At 43.2% G+C, this 20,632-nt stretch overlaps 1 protein-coding gene across 2 annotated transcripts in view; it reads left to right on the forward strand.

Moving 5' to 3' along the window:
* The window catches only part of LOC135539863 (growth/differentiation factor 11-like), a 51,899-nt gene that overhangs the window by 25,455 nt on the left and 5,812 nt on the right, over nt 1-20,632 (forward strand). For both annotated transcript variants that reach the window (XM_064966047.1, XM_064966048.1), the window contains exon 2: nt 16,680-17,053. In XM_064966047.1, coding sequence (XP_064822119.1) covers nt 16,680-17,053 — 374 coding nt within the window. The remainder of the gene's footprint in view (nt 1-16,679; nt 17,054-20,632) is intronic.

A 20,632-nucleotide genomic window follows, 5' to 3' on the forward strand; every position in this document is an offset into this window, starting at 1 on the left:
AGACTTAAGACATTATGATGACCATCATAAGACCAGTAACTGCATCACTTCCTCCTGTGGTGTGTGTGTGTACCCACTAGTAAGCTGTTATGCTGCTCAGTGCCTGTTAAGGGGATTCAGGGAGCTACTGTAGCATCCAGCTTGCTGCGCTGTATGTGGCCCATAGTGCGTGGGCATGCAGTGGTGGAAGGTTGCATGGGGGAGTGTTGGGGAGGGGGTCCACAGGGAGAAACAAGCAGCCCAGTCCTATCCTTAAGGGACAAAATCATAGAGGGGCTTTTATAGGTACACTTAAAAAGACCTGAAACAGATGTTACGTCTCACTAAAAAAGGAAATAATTACTTCCCACCAGTAATTAAGCACTGTGTAGAGGAGGAACAGACCGGAAGAAAGGAGAGGAGGGCAGAGGAGGAGAGGAGAGAAAATATAAAATGGAGATCATTGAGGGGATTATTACTGACGGGTGAGTCGGGCTGTGGAGGCGGTGCTGCGGAGACGTTTATGGCGGAGCCCATTAATCCTAAATTAAGGCATCTCTGATCAGAGGAAATGCAGCATGGACACAATGCCGGATCACACCAGGATTTGGAGGTGCCTGAAAGAGGTTCGGATGGTGCGGGTTGAGTGGATCGCCACTGCCACAGCTGATGAATATCGGCATGAACATTTTATTTTAGCCCTTCTAAGTGGCCCTGAGAGTGGCTCCTTACTGTATTCATCCATCGCCTATGGCTGCATGCATTTTGTTTCAGCATGCCGAGAGCCGAGATCAATCTCGGAAGTTAATTATATGGAAGCAGCACATTGTCCAAACGGCCAAATGTTATTTAGGCCCGGAGCCAAGTTTGATTATTTTAATGTACAGTGCTGGTGGAAGAAAAAGAGCTGTGACTGATTCGGAATGGGATAACAGATACTTCCACATTGTATAGACATTGTCAAGTGAATAGTATTGACATAAAACGGTTCTAAGGGACAGGGACTCAGTTCTAAAGGACAGGAGAATGGGGAACACGCTCTGGCTAACAAGGCCTGGTCACAGTGATTTTGTCCACAGTGAAAATCCTTGGCCAAGGCTTTGAGCCTTGAACGTTTATCCTTGAACTTTTATCCTTGGGCTTTGAACCTTGAGCTTTGAGCCCTGGGCTTTGAGCCTTGGGCTTTGAATGTGCTTCAGGGCTGACTCAATAGCACAGTGAGGGAAAACAGAGAGCCCAAACTCACATCATCACCCAAAGACGGGGGAATGGAGGGAGTGCATCATTTAAATTATTATTATTATTTTTAATATATGAACCTTTATTTAACTAGGCAAGTCAATTAAGAACAAGTTCGATGATGGCCTACCATTGTTGCCTTGGCCGTGCGTTTTGGGTCATTGTCATGCTGGAATACCCATCCAAGACCCATTTTCAATGCCCTGGCTGAGGGAAGGAGGTTCTCACCCAAGATTTGATGGTACATGGCCCTGTCCATTGTCCCTTTGATGCAGTGAAGTTGTCCTGTCCCCTTAGCAGAAAAACACCCCCAAAGCATAATGTTTCCACCTCCATGTTTGACGGTGGGGATGGTGTTCTTGGGGTCATAGGCAGCATTCCTCCTCCTCCAAACACGGCGAGTTGAGTTGATGCCAAAGAGCTCCATTTTGGTCTCATCTGACCACAACACTTTCAACCAGTTGTTCTCTGAATCATTCAGATGTTCATTGGCAAACTTCAGACAGGCATGTATATGTGCTTTCTTGAGCAGAGGGACCTTGCGGGCGCTGCAGGATTTGGAGTCTGATTGACTGATTGCTTCTGTGGACAAGTGTATTTTATACAGGTAACAAACTGAGATTAGGGGCACTCCCTTTAAGTGTGTGCTCCTATTCTCAGCTCGTTAAATGTATAAAAGACACCTGGGAGCCAGAAATCTTTCTGATTGAGAGGGGGTCAGATACTTATTTCCCTCATTAAAATGCAAATCAATTTATAACATTTTTGACATGTGTTTTTCTGGATTTTTTGTTGTTGTTATTCTGTCTCACTGTTCAAATAAACCTACCATTCAAATTATAGACTGATCATTTCTTTGTCAGTGGGAAAACGTACAAAACCAGCAGGGGATCAAATACTTTTTTCCCTCAATGTAAGTGATAAGCAGAAATGGCAGTCACTACCGTCATGGGACTTTTATTAATTGCTTTATTCAGTGTTGTCACATCATTCAACCCACATAATGCATCGTGCATTTAATGTCCAAAAAATAATCAAAACCAAAATCGAAAACCGTGATTCCTTTTTAATAATCAAACCAAAACCGAACTGACCTCAAAAAGCACTAATTGCTCATCACTAGTTGTTGGAGTGGAAGGAAACCACTCGGGAATTGAGGCCAATGGTAACTTTAAAACAACTAGAGAGTTTAATGGCTCTCATAGGAGAAAACTGAGGATGGATCAACAACATTGTAGTTAATCCACAATACTAACCTAAATGACAGAGTGAAAAGAAGGAAGCCTGTACAGAACATGCATCCTGTTTGCAATAAGAAACTAAAGGAATTCTGCAAAATGTGGCAAAGAAATAAACTTTATGTCCTGAATACAATGTCTTATGTTTGCGGCAATTCAAACACAACACATCACTGAGTACCACTCTTCATATTTGTGGTGGTGGATGCATCATGTTATGGGTATGCTTGTCATCGGCAAGGACTATGAAGTCTTTTAGGATAAAAAGAAACAGAATAGAGCTAAGCAATGGTAAAATCCTAGAGGAAATCCGGGTTCAGTCTGCTTTCCAACAAACACTGGAAGACAAAATCACCTTCCAGCAGGACAATAACCTAAAACACAAGGCCAAACCCTGCGGAAATATAATTAGCATAATAAAAAAAATCACCATACAAATGTGTTTGTTTAAGCCAGAGATGTCTGTTTTCTTGCATTGGATGCATCTCAATTCACCGCATTTGCGTATGTTGCACTTTCACATCTGCGGTGAATGGTGACATAGCGTCCATGACAAATTGTCCGTGGCATCTGAACGGTTTGGCCTACTAACCCCTCCATGGAAATACAGTTGAAATCAGAAGTTTACATACACCTGAGCCAAATACATTTGAACTCTGTTTTTCACAATTCCTGACATGTAATTATAGTTAAAAAATCCCTGTCTTTGGTCAGTTAGGATCACCACTTTATTGTAAGAATGTGAAATGTCAGAATAACAGTAGAGAGAAAGATTTATTTCAGCTTTTATTTCTTTCATCAGATTCCCAGTGGGTCAAACGTTTACATACACTCAATTAGTATTTGGTAGCATTGCCTTTAAATTATTTAACTTGGGTCAAAAGTTTCCACAAGCTTCCCACAATAAGTTGTGTGAATTTTGGCCCATTCCTCCTGACAGAACTGGTGTAACTTGGTCAGGTTTGTAGGCCTCCTTGCTCGCACACGCTTTATCAGTTCTGCCCACAAATTTTCTATAGGATTGAGGTCAGGGCATTGTGATGGCCACTCCAATACCTTGACTTTGTTGTCCTTAAGCTATTTTGCCACAACTTTGGAAGTATCCTTGGGTTCCATTTGTCCATTTGGAAGACCCATTTGCGACCAAGCTTTAATTTCCTGACTGATGTCTTGAGATGTTGCTTCAATATATCCACATAATATTCCCCCTCATGACGCCATCTATTTTGTGAAGTGCACCAGTCCCTCCTGCAGCAAAGCACCCCCACAACATGATGCTGCCATCCCCGTGCTTCACGGTTGGGATGGTGTTCTTCGGCTTGTAAGCCTCCCCTTTTCCTCCAAACATAACAATGGTCATTATGGCCAAACTGTTCTATTTTTGTTTCATCAGACCAGAGGACATTTCTCCAAAAAGTATGATCTTTGTCTCCATGTGCAGTTGCAAACCGTAGTCTGGCTTTTTTATGGTGGTTTTGGAGCAGTGGCTTCTTCCTTGCTGAGCGGCCTTTCAGGTTATGTCGATATGGGACTCGTTTTACTGTGGATATAGATACTTTTATACCCATTTCCTCCAGCATCTCCACAAGGTCCTTTGCTGTTGTTCTGGGATTGATTTGCACTTTTCGCACCAAAGTCCGTTCATCTCTAGGAGACAGAACGCATCTCCTTCCTGAGCGGTATGACTGCTTGGTCCCATGGTGTTTATACTTGCCTACTATTGTTTGTACAGATGAACGTGGTACCTTCAGAAATTGCTCCCAAGGATGAACCAGACTTGTGGAGGTCAACAATTTTTTTCTGAGGTCTTGGCTGATTTCTTTTGATTTTCCCATGGTGTCAAGCAAAGAGGCACTGAGTTTGATGGTCGGCCTTGAAATACATCCACAGGTTCGCCTCCAATTTACTCAAATGATGTCAATTAGCCTATCAGAAGCTTCTAAAGCCATGACATAATTTTGGGGAATTTTCCAAGCTGTTTAAAGGCACACTCAACTTAGTGTATGTAAACTTCTGACCCACTGGAATTGTGATACAGTGAATTCTAAGTGAAATAATCTGTCTGTAAACAATTTTTGGAAAAGTTACTTGTGTCATGCACACAAAGTAGATGTCCTAACCAACCTGCCAAAACTATAATTTGTTAACAAGAAATTTGTGGAGTGGTTGAAAAACGAGTTTTAATGACAACCTAAGTGTATGTAAACTTCCGACTTCAACTGTATGAGACTGTCACGAACACGACGATGTTCTCCGTTTAGCTCTATGACCCCACAAGTGTCTTGGGACTCATCTGAAGACGGTACAACTGATCTGCCAAATTCTGTCTGTAGTGTCTGAACAGTTTGGAGAGGTGAGACTCACAGGAACACGTACAGTTTGGAGAGGTGAGACTCACAGGAACACGTACAGTTTGGAGAGGTGAGACTCACAGGAACACGTACAGTTTGGAGAGGTGAGACTCACAGGGACACGTACAGTTTGGAGAGGTGAGACTCACAGGAACACGTACAGTTTGGAGAGGTGAGACTCACAGGGACACGTACAGTTTGGAGAGGTGAGACTCACAGGGACACGTACAGTTTGGAGAGGTGAGACTCACAGGGACAGTTTGGAGAGGTGAGACGTACAGTTTGGAGAGGTGAGACTCACAGGAACACACAGTTTGGAGAGGTGAGACTCACAGGGACACGTACAGTTTGGAGAGGTGAGACTCACAGGAACACGTACAGTTTGTACAGTTTGGAGAGGTGAGACTCACAGGAACACGTACAGTTTGGAGAGGTGAGACTCACAGGAACACGTACAGTTTGGAGAGGTGAGACTCACAGGAACACGTACAGTTTGGAGAGGTGAGACTCACAGGAACACGTACAGTTTGGAGAGGTGAGACTCACAGGAACACGTACAGTTTGGAGAGGTGAGACTCACAGAGGACACACGTACAGTTTGGAGAGGTGAGACTCACAGGAACACGTACAGTTTGGAGAGGTGAGGAACACATACAGTTTGGAGAGGTGAGACTCACAGGAACACACAGTTTGGAGAGGTGAGAACACGTACAGTTTGGAGAGGTGAGACTCACAGGAACACGTACAGTTTGGAGAGGTGAGACTCACAGGAACACGTACAGTTTGGAGAGGTGAGACTCACAGGAACACGTACAGTTTGGAGAGGTGAGACTCACAGGAACACGTACAGTTTGGAGAGGTGAGACTCGCACGAACACGTACATGTCGGTTGTTTACTCTAGGATGCCCACAGTCCTCACAGGATTCGCCTGAAGGTCCACCAGTACCAGTTGAAAAAAGTTATGAAAGTTTACAGTATATGGAAACTGTTAAGTAACAAAGGGGTTAAATTCATGTAAAAAAAACATATATATATTTAACAAGTGTTTCTCTCAGATATATGACAGGCACTTCAGGACAAACTTTCTTTAGATTCTTTGGAGGTACTATCTGTTGTTCCATGTCGTGAATCTGTTATTAAATGCGTTTGTATGGGCTAATAGCACGAAGGACAATATTTTTTTGATACTTTTGATACTTTAAAGGGTCTTAAAATTCTAAATCAAATAGCAAAATGATCCTTTGTCTGAACTTCATAAAACAATTTCATATAGCTTAGTTGAACCCCCACCCCCCTTGAAAATGGCTGTCTCGCGATGATCAACAATCAACTTGACAGAGCTTGAATAATGTTTTTAAGAATAATGTGCAAATACTGTACAATCCAGGTGGGCAAAGCTCTTAGAGACTTATGCAGAAAGACTAGCAGCTGTAATCGCTACCAAAGGTGATTCTAAGATGTAATGATTTAGGGGTTTGAAAAAATATGGAAAAATATGGGGGTATTGTGTGTACATGGGTGAGAAAAAAATAGATTTAATCCATTTAGAATTCAGGCCACAAAATGTGGAATAAGTCAAGGGCTATGAATACTTTCTGAAGGCACTTTAGTTTAAATTAATGGACATTGTGTTGTTTATATGATTTGGCAATATTTTCTTTAAATTCTTTGCAGAATCTGTTGCTTTCCAGAATCGGTCATAATATCCCTTCTCGGTCAGAATCCATCAGAACACACACATGCACGCACACACACGCATGCATGCACGGACACGCACAACACACCCCAAACCCTTCTCGTTTCCTGCTGTCCAGCTGTCCGGCTTATTTCAGCTCACTGCGCTCTCTCTCTTACTCCCTCCCTCCCTTTCTCCATTTCCCTCTCCCACAGTTCTGCATGCATTTCTGTGGTTCAGTTCTTTTCTGTGGAAGGGTTTTATTATTATTGTAAGAGACCCCTATCCCTGTCTTGGGGAGAGAGTCTGTTTGGGGCCCCTGTGTATGTGTGTGTGTATGTGTGTGCGCTCACTGGGTTGGAACAGGGAGTATTAGGAGGTGTCTTTTGTTGCTCCTGGGGGGCTCCTGTGCTCAGTCCTAATAGGAGTCTTGTGCCTGCCGTTGTCCCAGGGGAGGGGGTCTGAATGACGGGTCTAACTTCACATCCCCCCTTCCCCACCTCCACCCCTGCCTCCCCCACCCTCTTCTCCTCCCCTTTGGGGCAGCCCGAGAGACAAAGAGGGAGTGGGGGTGGGATGGTTGAGGGGGTGCACTGTGGCCTCTGTCTTATTAGAAGGGTCGTGAACGTGTCACAATGATTAATTTGCCGAGGTGTGCGGGGATACCCTAGAGTCACATTTATCTAACGTCAGGGCTCCCAAATGTGCACTCGCCACAAAATGGCACATTTGCATTTCCCATTAAGAAAAGAAAATACAGATATATATGCAAATGAAATCCCCATCTTGATTTATGCCATTATGCACTATCGTTTTGGACATTCGCAATAGATTACAGTTTTCTGAATTTTTTCGCTCTTTTTTTGGGCAGTCCATCTATTGAGCCTGATTGGCACGATGTTCCCTTTTTACTGCACGTGTGGATGCACACACACACACACACACACACACACACACACACACACACACACACACACACACACACACACACACACACACACACACACACACACACACACACACACACACACACACACACACACACACACACACACACACACACACACACACACACACACACACGTGGGGACTTCAAAACCACCAATGTTGTTTGAATGCAAGTTCAAACCATGATCATTACATTTTTAGAAATCCAAGAAACAGGAAGCACACTGAATTGAACTTGCTGTCTTAGTGCAACATGGATCAACTATATTGTTTACTAACAGATGTATCATAAACATATTGATTCTCAGTGAATGTACAACCATGGCAACCACAATTGTTTGCTTGTCTCTGACACGATATTATTGGCACTTTTCCCTTATAACCAGTGAATGGTCTGCATGGGTTGATTGGGTGAAGTTATACGAGGTTGCCTCTAAGGATTAGCCTTTTGACAGACAGCAGGGTACACAAACCACCCTGTCTGTCTGTCAGCCCAGATTGCCTTCATACAAATAGGACTGGAGAGGTTGGATGTGGTGTCTCCATCAAATATTCCATCAACTTAATCTACATTCTCTATGTGCCTCCTATCAGACCAAGCAGAAGGCTCCATTGTGAACTGTTTGCATAACGAGGCAGTGGGATTGTCTGTTTGCCACCTTTCAATCTAATGTCAGGCTAGCTTTTTTGTGTCTGGTTTGGGGACACCATCATGTTAATTTGAGATTTGGAAACGACATAAGCCACTCTCTGAGGTCAGCTCATGCGGCAATGTGTTGATGTGTTGTGCAACATAGCATATTGTGTGAGTAATATAACCTACACTCTTCTCTCTGTGTGTAAAATGTATTTTGCATCTCCTAAAAATGTGGTCATCACATTCGTTCTTCTCTTGCCACGTCCATGCAGCACCACCTGGTAGTATTACTGCCAACCATTAAAACATAGCATGCTTTGAAATAGCCTTGGAGGTATTTGAATGGACAGATGAAATTGGTGAATAAACCCTTATACTTTATAAGTCTCCCCTTACATTAACACATAGAGTGCCCTGAGCTAGCATTGGAAAACAGGTACCCAGGGAGAGGGCCAGATGTTCAGTAGTCCCACCTGCAGACCTGCTGTGCCTTGGCAGTTAAAATTCATGTGCTACATATGCTCCCATCACACCGTAGGGAAATAAGCGGCTACAGTAATGAAGCAGAGCAGCACTCTACACCGCCGTAGTGGAAACAGGAGAGAAGAACAAAACAGGCATGTGTCCTATGATGGCGCTGCATTGGATAGCTGCCGTGTTATGGGCTCCTGACCAAATCTGCTATTTTGTACACTGATCCTATGACTGAAAACAGCTTCTGGACATCTTAACAGCGATTACTAACCTCAATTTGGATGAAGATTTCGTCGGAAGCTCTGGATGTTATGCTTACCCTGGACCTGGCCCTGATCACTGGGATCTAAAGAGGAAGAAGCGGGAAAAGAGAGGCAAGCGAGGTGGCGTCATGATTAGACTACATTGGCGAGCATGTAGACCGCCATTGCTCTCTGTTTTGTTGGCAAAAGTACAATCACTAGAGAACATACTGGACGAGCTCCGTTCAGGACTATCCTATCAATGGGACCTGATGAACTATAATATACTCTGTTTCTCGGAGTGTGGCTGAACAAGAACATGGATAATATACACCTCACAGGCTTTTCGATGCATCATCAAGACCAATGGCAGTTTTGGCTAAGCTGAGAGAGGGAGAGGTGTCTCTTTGTTAACAACAGCTGGTGCGCAATCTCTAATGTTAGGGAAGTTTTTGCTCGCCGGAGTTAGAATATCTCATGATAAGCTGCAGACCATACTATTTACTAAGAGAGTTATTGTCTATAATTTTCGTAGCTATATATTTACTACAACAAACTGATGCTGTCACTATGACTGCACTCAACGAGCTGTATAGGGCCATAAGCAAACAAGAAAATGCACTTCCAAATTGGACTTCTGGTTTACCAGCATGTCAACTGTGCAACTAGAGACAACAAAACGCTAGATCACCTTTACTCCACACACAGAAACGCATATTCCCTCCTATCCTCCTGATCCCTGCTTACAAGGAAAAATTCAAAAGGAAGTACCAGTGAAGTGCTCAATATGGAACTGGTCCATTGAAGCGGATGCTAAGGTACTTGACTGATTCGCTAACACAGACTGGAATGTCTTCCGGGATTCATCCAATAACACTGAGGAGTTTACCACATCAGTCACTGGCTTCATTAAAAAGAGTATTGACGACGTCGTCCCCACAGTGACCGTAAATACAGTACATATCCCAACCAAAAACCATGGATTACAGGCAACATCTGCACTGAACTTAATGCTAGACCTGCCGCTTTTAAGGAATCCCACTACGACCTCTGATGAGCCATCCAACAGGCAAAGCGTCAATACAGGACTAAAATAAAATCCTACTATACCAGTTCTAACACTTGTTGGATGTGGTAAGGCTTGCAAACTATCACGGATTAATTACAAAGGGAAATCCAGATGCGACCTGCCAAGTGACGCAAGCCTACCAGACAAGCTAAATGTCGTCTATGTTCGCTTCGAGGCAAGCAACACTGAACTATGCATGAGAGCACCAGCAGTTCAGGCAACTGTGTGATATCATTCTCCGTAGCCAATGTTTGAGTAGGACCTTTTAAACAAGTTAACCGGAAGGGCCAAACAGATTAACAGGACGCATACTCAGAGCATGCGCTGACCAGCTGGCGGGTGTCTTCACTGACATTTTCACCCTCTCCCTGACTCATTCTGTAATACCTACATGTTTCAAGCAGACCACCACAGTCCCTGTGCCCTAGGACGACAAAGAAACCTGTCTAAATGACTATCGCCCCGTAGTGCTCACATCTGTAGCCATGAAATGCTTTGAAAGGCTGGTCATGGCTCACATCAACACCATCATCCCAGACCCCCTCCAATTCGCATACTACACCAACAGATCCACATATGTGAGAATGCTGTTCCTTGACTACAGCTCAGTGTTCAACACCATAGTGCCCTCTAAGCTCATCACTCAGCTCAGGACCCTGGGACTGAACACCTCCCTCTACAACTGGATCCTGGACTTTCTGATGGGCCGCCCCAGGTGGTGAAGGTAGACAACAACACATCCACCACATTGACCCTCAACACGGGGGCCCCTCAGGAGTGCGTGCTTAGTCCTCTCCTGTACTCCCTGTTCACCAACGACTGCGTGGCTGTGCACAACTCCAACATCATCATTAAGTTTCATGACGACACGATGGTGGTATCACCGACGACGATGAGACCACCTATAGAGAGAAGGTCAGCAACAACAACCTCTCCCTCAATGTCAGCATGAGGCTAAGCACATGCAAAATCCTAGTGGAAAACCTTTCCACCAGACACCGGGAGATTAATTCACTTTTCAGCAGGACAATAACCTAAAACACCAAATCTACACTGGAGTGGCTTACCAAGAAGACAGTGAATGTTCCTGAGTGACCAAGTTATAGTTTTGACTTAAGTCTACTTGAAAATCTATGGCATGACCTGAAAATGGTTGTCTAGCAATGATCAGCAACCCATTTTGAAAAGAACAATGTGCAAATGTTGGACAATCCAAGTATGGAAAGCTCACAGCTGTAATCACAGCTCACAGCTGTAATCACTGCCAAAGGTGCTCCTACAAAGTATTGACTCGGGTGTGAATACTTACTTATGAATACTTCTGAAATGAGATGTTTCTTTATTTCATTTTCAATCAACGTTAAAAAAATCTACAAACATGTTTTCACTCTGCCATTATGGGGATTTGTGTGTAGATGGGTGAGAAAAAAAACATATTTAATCAATTTTGAATTCAGGCTGTAACACAACAAAATGTAGAATAAGTCAAGGGGTATGAATACCTTCTGAAGGCACTGAACCTTTATTATCTCGTACTCCTGCACATCGACTCGGTACTGGTACCTCGTGTATATAGCCCAGTTATCATTACTCATTGTGCATTTATTCCTTTTGTTATTATTTTTATTTCTATATTTTTCTCTCTGCATTGAAGGAAAGGGCCTGTAAGCATTTCACTGTTAGTCTACACCTGTTGTTTACGAAGCATGTGACAAATAATATTTGATTTTAAACACTGCTCACATGTATGAGTCCTTCTTGGTTGTCTTTGTAAGAAAAGCCAGAAGTAGGTGAAGGTTGATATCTCAGTCAACAGTTGTGTTTCTGAGCATAGCCGCAGGAAATAGGGGTGCTGAGTGTGCTGCAGCACCTCTTGAAAAATATTGAATATAAAAATAAAATGATCAATTCACAAAAGTAGAGGGCTTGTCATTGCATTGGGCCTTTACTAGTCCTGTATTAGCAGACTGATACAGCCATCTGTAGTGCGACAAATCGCAGCAGCCCTACTCCCAAACATCTTCCAGCAGCTATTGTTTCTGAGAGGAGGTAGGCAGCAGGGACTCTGATGAGAGAGGGGTTGTCATTGCACAGGTAGGTGGTGCTGTATGCAAAACCTGAGTTTGTGCACCAGGTTTGGATGAAGAGCTAAGTAGACTGGGGGATTGGGGAGGGATTTTCCATTATAAAGAAATGGGTACAGGAAATTAAGACACATAAATGTTACTAGACCCCACTGGCAGAAAAATACTTAACTCTATTCATCAGTAATATTTCCTGGCAAAAAGGATCAAGCTATTTCAAGCCGGGGCTTAAAATCTCATTGGTTTTGAGTGATCTTTACAAGCCTCCCTCATTTAATATGGGTGGAAAGTTCTGCCAAGGTATATGACATAATTAGGCTGCAGGTATGCACATTTCACTGAGTTTCCCTAAATTTTTTCCCATTCAAACTCAATAAAGGCACAACTTGATTTTACCAATCAATGCTCTCATTGTTTAGCATGATGTAGCTCATATGTTGTGCATGTGTGTTTAATAACTTACTATTATATGGCACTAAATGTAGCATGACCAAGAAAAACCTGCATCTCAGATTACGTAGAAAACTCTACTTTAGGTCTCAGCTTATTGCAGAAGACATATAGAAGAAAGTGAATTGCCAAAGCAACTCAAACCGGTTGTTTCAAGGGAGTCTTTTCTTTCAGCTGTTGGTTAGTTGTTCATTTGGATAAAGGTATAGTGTGGAAAGGTATTGGTAAAGTTTCACCATTCACTATGCATCAGAAAAACAACAACAAATAGTAATCTCAAGTAAACCCGGAGAAAACTGCAGAATCATTCATTCCCGGTTTGTTGATGATGAGCAAACACAACAACAACACAACACGTTAATTGCTGCGACCCCAGCAACCCACCAAAAGGAACATTGACATATTGTTTGTCCACCGTGAGACACTGTATAATTTACACTCACTAATGACTGGCCCTTGTAATACAGGCTGAAGGACCACGTCTGTCTCTCGCTTGGCACTTATTCAATGTTCCTCTGAACTCTTCTAATGGATATGATTCTGTCTTTACCTCATTGAATTCATATTCCTCTATGCATGCCTGCTAAATCAATTACAACATTTGTTCAGTGTAAAAAAAAAAGTATTGTTCTGTGTTCTCTTCTAGTCAGTCGAAGTCTGGTAAACAATTCACCATTGGCTGCTTAAACCCCGCTCAAAACACAACAAGAATTGTGGATGAATAAGTTGTATACCTTTGAAATATAAAATGGTCTCTCTGTGTGAATAGGTGAAAGGGCTGTTGTGAAGAAAAACATATTACCATCGCCATAGGTTCGACCTTGACCTTCAAACTCAATTTGGCTATAAGGACTGCAACTCCCCAGCACCCAGAGGATGTAAAAGGCTGACGGTTTTGACCCCTGACCCCATTTCTTAACTAGGCCGAGGTGTCAAAGTGACCTTTTGACCCAGGAAGCCTTGGCAGGTTGCCTGAGCAACCTCAGATTTAGAAATGATTGACAAGTCCCTGCACTTTATGTTAAAATGAGGCAGCAACACACTTCTCAGCAGAGAACAATGAGAGGGAACACAAGCCTTTATTCAGCTGAGTCTCTAGATCATTAACACTCTCGGCTGTCTGCTTCAAGACCAAACTAGGTTGCTGTCAATGTTGAATGTAACTCATTGATAATATTTGGTGCATTGTATGTATATCATTTCTTCCATAAAATATTGGTACTGGATTTAGCAAGGGGCCCCTCAATACATTGTAATAAATGCATCAACCAAATACATGCATTTTTAAAATAAGCATACCTCCTTTAAAAACAGCGTGCTTCTATTTAAAATACTTTACCTGGTATGGTGTCATTTAGATTATCTGGTAATAAATCTTGACAGCATTTATTATTTTTTTTACTTCAGAGACTGCAACAGTAACCATAACTTTTAATTTGGGTGTTACAGAGAATATGTACTCTCCCCAAATGACTATAACATACGGTTTAGCTCTACAGAGCCCATTCAAATCTCCACTAATGTTAGTTAACTGGATCTAGACTAGAAGTGGATCCAAAACGGCAAATCATTTTGATGGTTTAACTGACAGTTCGATCATGAGCTCAAGGGATCTATTAACCATTTGATGACTAGTCTTGCTTAGCTGTTTTCCTGGCTCTTCAGACACCCATCTAACTCCCCATCCCTCCTCCTGCCTGTGATTTTGGTGGCAGCTGTGTGGAGATTGGTTTTGACCCCTGATCCCCACATTAGACGGGATCTTCATGCTGTGTCAGTTATTTAGTGGTGAAAACCAATGGCTGCTCTTGGATTTTGAGAGCGGCAACCTCGCATTGGGTGACATAAGTCAGTTGCTCAATTCCAAATCGACCCAAACCTCTTCCCCCCAGGCACGGTGTAGAACTGAAAGGTTTGGACCAGTATAAAGCAATATTATAATAGCTCCAGTGCTCCACCATGATATCTGAAATCTTCATTATGAAGTATTTTTTTCAAAGACAATACCTTTTTAGCCATCTTAAAGTATGAAAGAAGATATTGACAACATACAATGCTAAACTGATATTTGTAAAGCCATGCTCCAGTCCCGTGTCATTGATCTTCATTTATATGCTGACACCTTGTTTTATATACACTTTAGCCAAATACATTTAAACTCAGTTTTTCACAATTCCTGACATTTAATCATAGTAAAAATTCCCTGTTTTAAGTCAGTTACGATCACCACTTTATTTTAAGAATGTGAAATGTCAGAATAATAGTAGAGAGAATGATTTATTTCCACTTCTATTTCTTTCATCACATTCCCAGTGGGTCAGAAGTTTACATACACTCTATTAGTATTTGGTAGCATTGCTTTTAAATTGTTTAACTTGGGTCAAATGTTTCGGGGAGCCTTCCACAAGCTTCCCACAATAAGTTGGGTGCATTTTGGCCATTTCTCCTGACAGAGCTGGTATAACTGAGTCAGGTTTGTAGGCCTCCTTGCTCACACACGCTTTTTCAGTTCTGCCCACAAATTTTCTATAGGATTGAGGTCAGGACGTTGTGATGGCCACTCCAATACCTTGACTTTGTTGTCCTTTTGTTTCCATTTTTCCACAACTTTGGAAGTATGCTTGGGGTCATTGTCCATTTGGAAGATCCATTTGCGACAAAGCTTTAACTTCCTGACTGATGTCTTGAGATGTTGTTTCAATAAATGCACATAATTTCCCCCCTCATGATGCCATCTATTTTGTGAAGTACACCAGCTGCCACCCCCCGTGCTTCACGGTTGGGATGGTGTTCTTTGGCTTGTAAGCCTCCTCCTTTTTCCTCTAAACATAACAATGGTCATTATGGCCAAACAGTTCTATTTTTGTTTCATCAGACCAGAGGACATTTCTCCAAAAAGTACGATCTTTGTCTCCATGTACAGTTGCAAACTGTAGTCTGGCTTTTTTTATGGCTGTTTTGGAGCAGTGGCTTCTTCCTTGCTGAGAGGCTTTTCAGGTTTTGTCGATATAAGACTTGTTTTACTTTGGATATAGATACTTTTGTACCTGTTTCCTTCAGCATCTTTACAAGGTCCGTTGTTGTTGTTCTGGGATTGATTTGCACTTTTCGCACCAAAGTCTGTTCATCTCTAGGAGACAGAACGCGTCTCCTTCCTGAGCGGTATGAAGGCTGCGTGGTCCCATGGTGTTTATACTTGCGTACTATTGTTTGTACAGATGAACGTGGTATCTTTAGGCGTTTGGAAATTGCTCCCAAGGATGAACCAGACTTGTGGAGGTCTAAAAATTTGTTTCTATGGTCTTGGCTGATTTCTTTTGATTTTCCCATGGTGTCAAGCAAAGAGGCACTGAGTTTGAAGGTAGGCCTTGAAATACATCCACAGGTACACCTCCAATTTACTCAAATTATGTCAATTAGCCTATCAGAAGCTTCTAAAGCCATGACATAATTTTCTGAAAATTTCCAAGCTGTTTAAAGGCACAGTCAACTAAGTGTATGTAATACAGTGATACAGTGAATTCTAAGTGAAATAATCTGTCTGTAAACAATTGTTGAAAAAATTACCTGTGTCATGCACAAAGTAGAAAGTGACATTTGTGGAGTGGTTGAAAAATGAGTTTTAATGACTCCAGCCTAAGTGTATGTAAACTTTTGACTTCAACTGCATATCTATGTACAGGTAACTGCCAAAATAAAGGAAACACCAACATAAAGTGTCTTATTAATAGGGAGTTGGGCCACCACAAGCCAGAGCGGCTTCATAGATGCCGTAGTGTCTGAAACTCTATGGGAGGGATGTGACACCATTCTTCCACAAGAAATTCCATCATTTGGTGTTTTTTTGATGGTGGTGGAAAACACTGTCTCGGGTGATGCTCCATAATCTCCCATAAGTGTTCAATTGGGTTGAGATCTGGTGACAGAGAAGGCCATGGTATATGGTTTACATAGTTTCCATGCTCATCAAACCATTCAGTGACCACTCATGCCCTGTGGATGGGGGCATTGCCATCCTATGGGATTGTAGCCATGATAGCCAAAATAATGGCCTGCCCAGCATTTTTATACATGACCCTATTTTTTATTTTATTTAACCTTTATTTAACTAAGCATGGTGGAATGTGAATTGCTTAATTAACTCAGGAACCAAACCTGTGTGGAAGCACCTGCTTTCAATATACTTTGTATCCCTCATTTACTCAAGTGTTCCCCTTATTTTGGCAGTTACTTGTATTTACAGATATGAAACCTGTATTCATGTGGACATCCTCTCTGTCTCTATCCCACAGCGGAGCCCTTGGTGCAGGTGGATGGCAAGCCTAGCTGCTGCTTCTTCAAGTTCAGCCCCAAGCTCATGTTCACCAAGGTTCTGAAAGCTCAGCTGTGGGTGTACCTACGGCCGCTACAGCAGACCTCCACCATCTACCTGCAGATCCTCAGGCTGAAGCCCGTCACGGAGCAGGGCAGTCGCCATATCCGGATCCGCTCGCTGAAGATCGAGCTCAACTCCCGCGTGGGCCACTGGCAGAGCATCGACTTCAAAAACGTGCTGCAGAACTGGTTCAAGCAGCCGCACACCAACTGGGGGATCGACATCAACGCCTTCGATGAGAGCGGCAACGACCTGGCAGTGACCTCGCTAAGACCGGGGGAGGAAGGGCTGGTAAGGACCCTCAGACCTGTCGCAGCCTTACCCACTTACACAATGACACTTTGGCCTTTTATAAATTAGATTTGCTCACCTCCTGCGTCCTCTCTAGCCTCCTTTTGAACAAGGTCAAAGTTAATCGAGGAGGGTCGGCGAGGAGAGTGAACGTGAATGTCAATGCCAATGTCAATGAATTGAGACGGTCCTTCTCCACTCGCGCGTCATTAGACTAATTACGTTTACGGGGTGGATCCCCAGATAAATGTGTAAAGTGTTAAAAACAAATTCAGTTGTGCACGACATTTTATAGATAAAACAATACGCAGCATATTGTTTTTAAACGTGCATGTTTTTCTCCTCTGACAAAACAAGGGCTGATGTTAAACCTTTATCAAGGGGGTGTGGCAGATTTCAAAACTCTTCCATGGTAGGATACACAAGAGTATCATCGATGAAAGGTGGTTATCGAGGAGGGGAGGACACCCTTCCGTTTGCCTACTAATGAATTGACACTCCTTGACTACTCGACCACTTATTGGTTTCCGGGTCTCGGAGGAGAGGATGGTCTTTTGCCCAAATGAGAAACACCCAATGTAAATGAATCTCTCCTCGATCCCTGGCATCCTCTCTTCATGCCTCTTTCTCAAAATGCATTGGAAAAGAAAGTCTAAAGGGAGGGACCTTGGACCTTCTCCTCCAATAAGGTTGAGAAATAGGCAGTGAGATAGGAAGAAGAAGAATCAAGGAATAAATGTAAATGTAAAAAGGAAAGATCACTTGAGAGCCATTTGAGAGCCACCGGCTCTAGCCTTTTGGGGGCCCTAAGCAAGATTTGGTTGGGCCCCAGCTAGCCAATCTCAAACCCAAATTACTACATACAGTAAGTCAAGTTTCTTCCCCATTAAGCATCACGAAATGGTAACCCACTAGTAATTTAATTTGGTTCAGCTCTTCACAGCATGGCCCAGGGGTTGACTCTGGCCTCTCAGCCAATGAATCCTTGCACAGCAGCAAGCTCTGTTTTTCTTAAGGAGAAGAAGAAAGACAGAGGCCTGTGTACAAAAATAAAACAAAACACAAAAAGTAAAGAAAGAGGCAAACTCCCCTCTGAACCTATATATTTTTGCTTTCCCCCATAGCAACAAAAGCCCTAAAGCACAAGCTGATGTGGGTTGACCCTTCTGGACTCAGCTTATTTATTCTGTGGAAAGCATCACAAAAAACTACTCAAGTCTAAATTGGGATTTCTGTGGAGAGATGAGGGCTTTGTAAAATAAACATGCTGGAGAAAAATATTCGCTGCTCTCGCATGCCCAAGGGTCAAGGTTATGGTAACCTGTGGATGACTCCAGAGATCATAGATCAAGCTAAGCGTATAGAATGTTGGCCATTCAATTTATGTTAACAGAGGTCAGCTTTGCATCAACTGATACGACTGACATCCTCCCATCAGTATCATGTGTCTTTAAAACCCAGGGTTGGGTAGGGCACTTTTTAAATGTAATCCGTTACATTTACTAGTTACATGTCCAAAATCATACTCAGTAACCTAACTTTTGGATTACCCAAACTCAGTAACGTAATCAGATTATGTTCTGTGGCCGACGTGAGTAAGACATTTATGATGACATCCCGCGTCTTCAGAGCATGTGCAGACCAGCTGGGTGAAATGTTTACGGACATATTTAATCTCTCCCTATCCCAGTCTGTTGTCCCCACTTGGTTCAAGATATCCACCATTGTTCCTGTACCCCAAAAAGCAAAGGTACCGAGCCTTCGGAAAGTATTCAGACCCCTTGACTTTTTCCACATTTTGTTACATTACAGCCTTATTCTAAAATGGATTAAATTAATACAAAAATCCTCCGCAATCTTCACACAATACCACATAATGACAAAGTGAAAAAGGGGTTTTAGAAATGTTTGCAAATTTATTACAAATAAAAAACAGAAATACCTTATTTACATAAGCATTCAGCCCCTTTGCAATGAGACTCAAAATTGAGCTTCTCGACTCCAGCGTCGGTTGTTACAGAATGCAGCACCCATCATACGAAGCATCGGGGAGAGCTGGTGTTCCGGTTGGTGGTGACGTCGGGTCCGGGGGCCGCTATTGATGGAACCTGGGGTGCCTAAGCCAGCTCTTCTGGCTGTCACGCCCTCGAAAGGTTCTTGCCCCGGTTGCTCAGAAGGCACCCATCCCACGTCGGGCCTCAGGAGGATCGTCTGTTTTTTACGCCCAGCCGGCTTGTCAGGCTGCTACGCCTCCGCCGGATCATCGGGCTCCCACACCTCAGCGGGATCGACAGGCTTTCACATCCCAGCCGCATCATCGGGCTCCTATGCCTCAGCCGGCTCGCCAGACTCCTATGCCTCTGCCGGTTCGTCGGGAGTTTACGCCCAGCCAGTTTGTCCAGCGCCGGCCCGTCGGCCGGCCCGTCAGCCACGCCTAGGTGGGATGCCGGAGATTGGGAAATTACAAATATAGGGGAGGTAATAAACAGGTGATTGAGTCCCCTCGTGACGAGGGGAAGGCAGGTGTGTGTAATGATGGGGAACCTGGCACCTTCGAGTGCCAGGGAGGGGGAGGCAGGCGTGACACTGACAGAGCTGGAGAAGATCTGCAGAGAAGAATGGGAGAAACTCCCCAAATACAGGTGTGCCAAGCTTGTAACGTCATACCCAAGGAGAATCAATACTGTAATTGCTGCCAAATGTGCTTCAACATATTACTGAGTAAATGGTCTGAATACTTATGTAAATGTGATATTTCCATTTTTTATTTGTAATACATTTCTAAAAACTGTTTTTTGCTTTGACATTATGGGATGTTGTGTGTAGAATGATGAGGGAACAAAAACTATTTAATACATTTTAGAATAAGGTTGTAATGCAACAAAATTATGTAAAAGTCAACGAGTCTGAATACTTTCTGAAGGCACTGTATTTATTTTTTATTTAGCCTTTATTTAACTAGGAAAGTCAGTTAAGAACAAATTCTTATTTACAATGACGACTGTAACTGAACTAAATTACTATCTCCCCGTAGCCCTCCCTTCTGTCATCATGAAATGCTTTGAGAGGCGAGTTACATAAAACGTTTTGTCATTTAGCAGACGCTTTTATCCAGAGCGACTTACAGGAGCAATTAGGGTTAAGTACTTTGCTCAAGGGCACATAGACAGATTTTTCACCTTGTTGGCTTAGGGATTTGTCTACCTGCCCCCATCATATCACCTTCACCTTACCCGCCACCCGCTACAATTTACTTACCGCCCCAACAGATTCATGGATAGAAATCGCCATCGCACTGCACACTGCCCTATCCCATCTGTACAAGAGGAATATGTATTTAAGAATGCTGTTCATCGACTACAGCTCAAACTTCAACACCACATTGCCCTTCAAAATCATCACTAAACTCTGGGCCCTGGGTCTGAACCCCGCACTGTGCAACTGAGTCCTGGACTTCTGGATGGGCCGACCTCAGGTGAGGGTAAGCAACAACATCTCTGCTGCGCTGATCCCCAACATGGGGGCCCCGCAAGGGTGCGTGCTCAGTGCCCTCCTGTACTCCCTGTTCACCCCTGACTG

Source organism: Oncorhynchus masou, chromosome 5, assembly GCF_036934945.1.
Source record: "Oncorhynchus masou masou isolate Uvic2021 chromosome 5, UVic_Omas_1.1, whole genome shotgun sequence".
Lineage (NCBI taxonomy): Eukaryota > Metazoa > Chordata > Actinopteri > Salmoniformes > Salmonidae > Oncorhynchus > Oncorhynchus masou.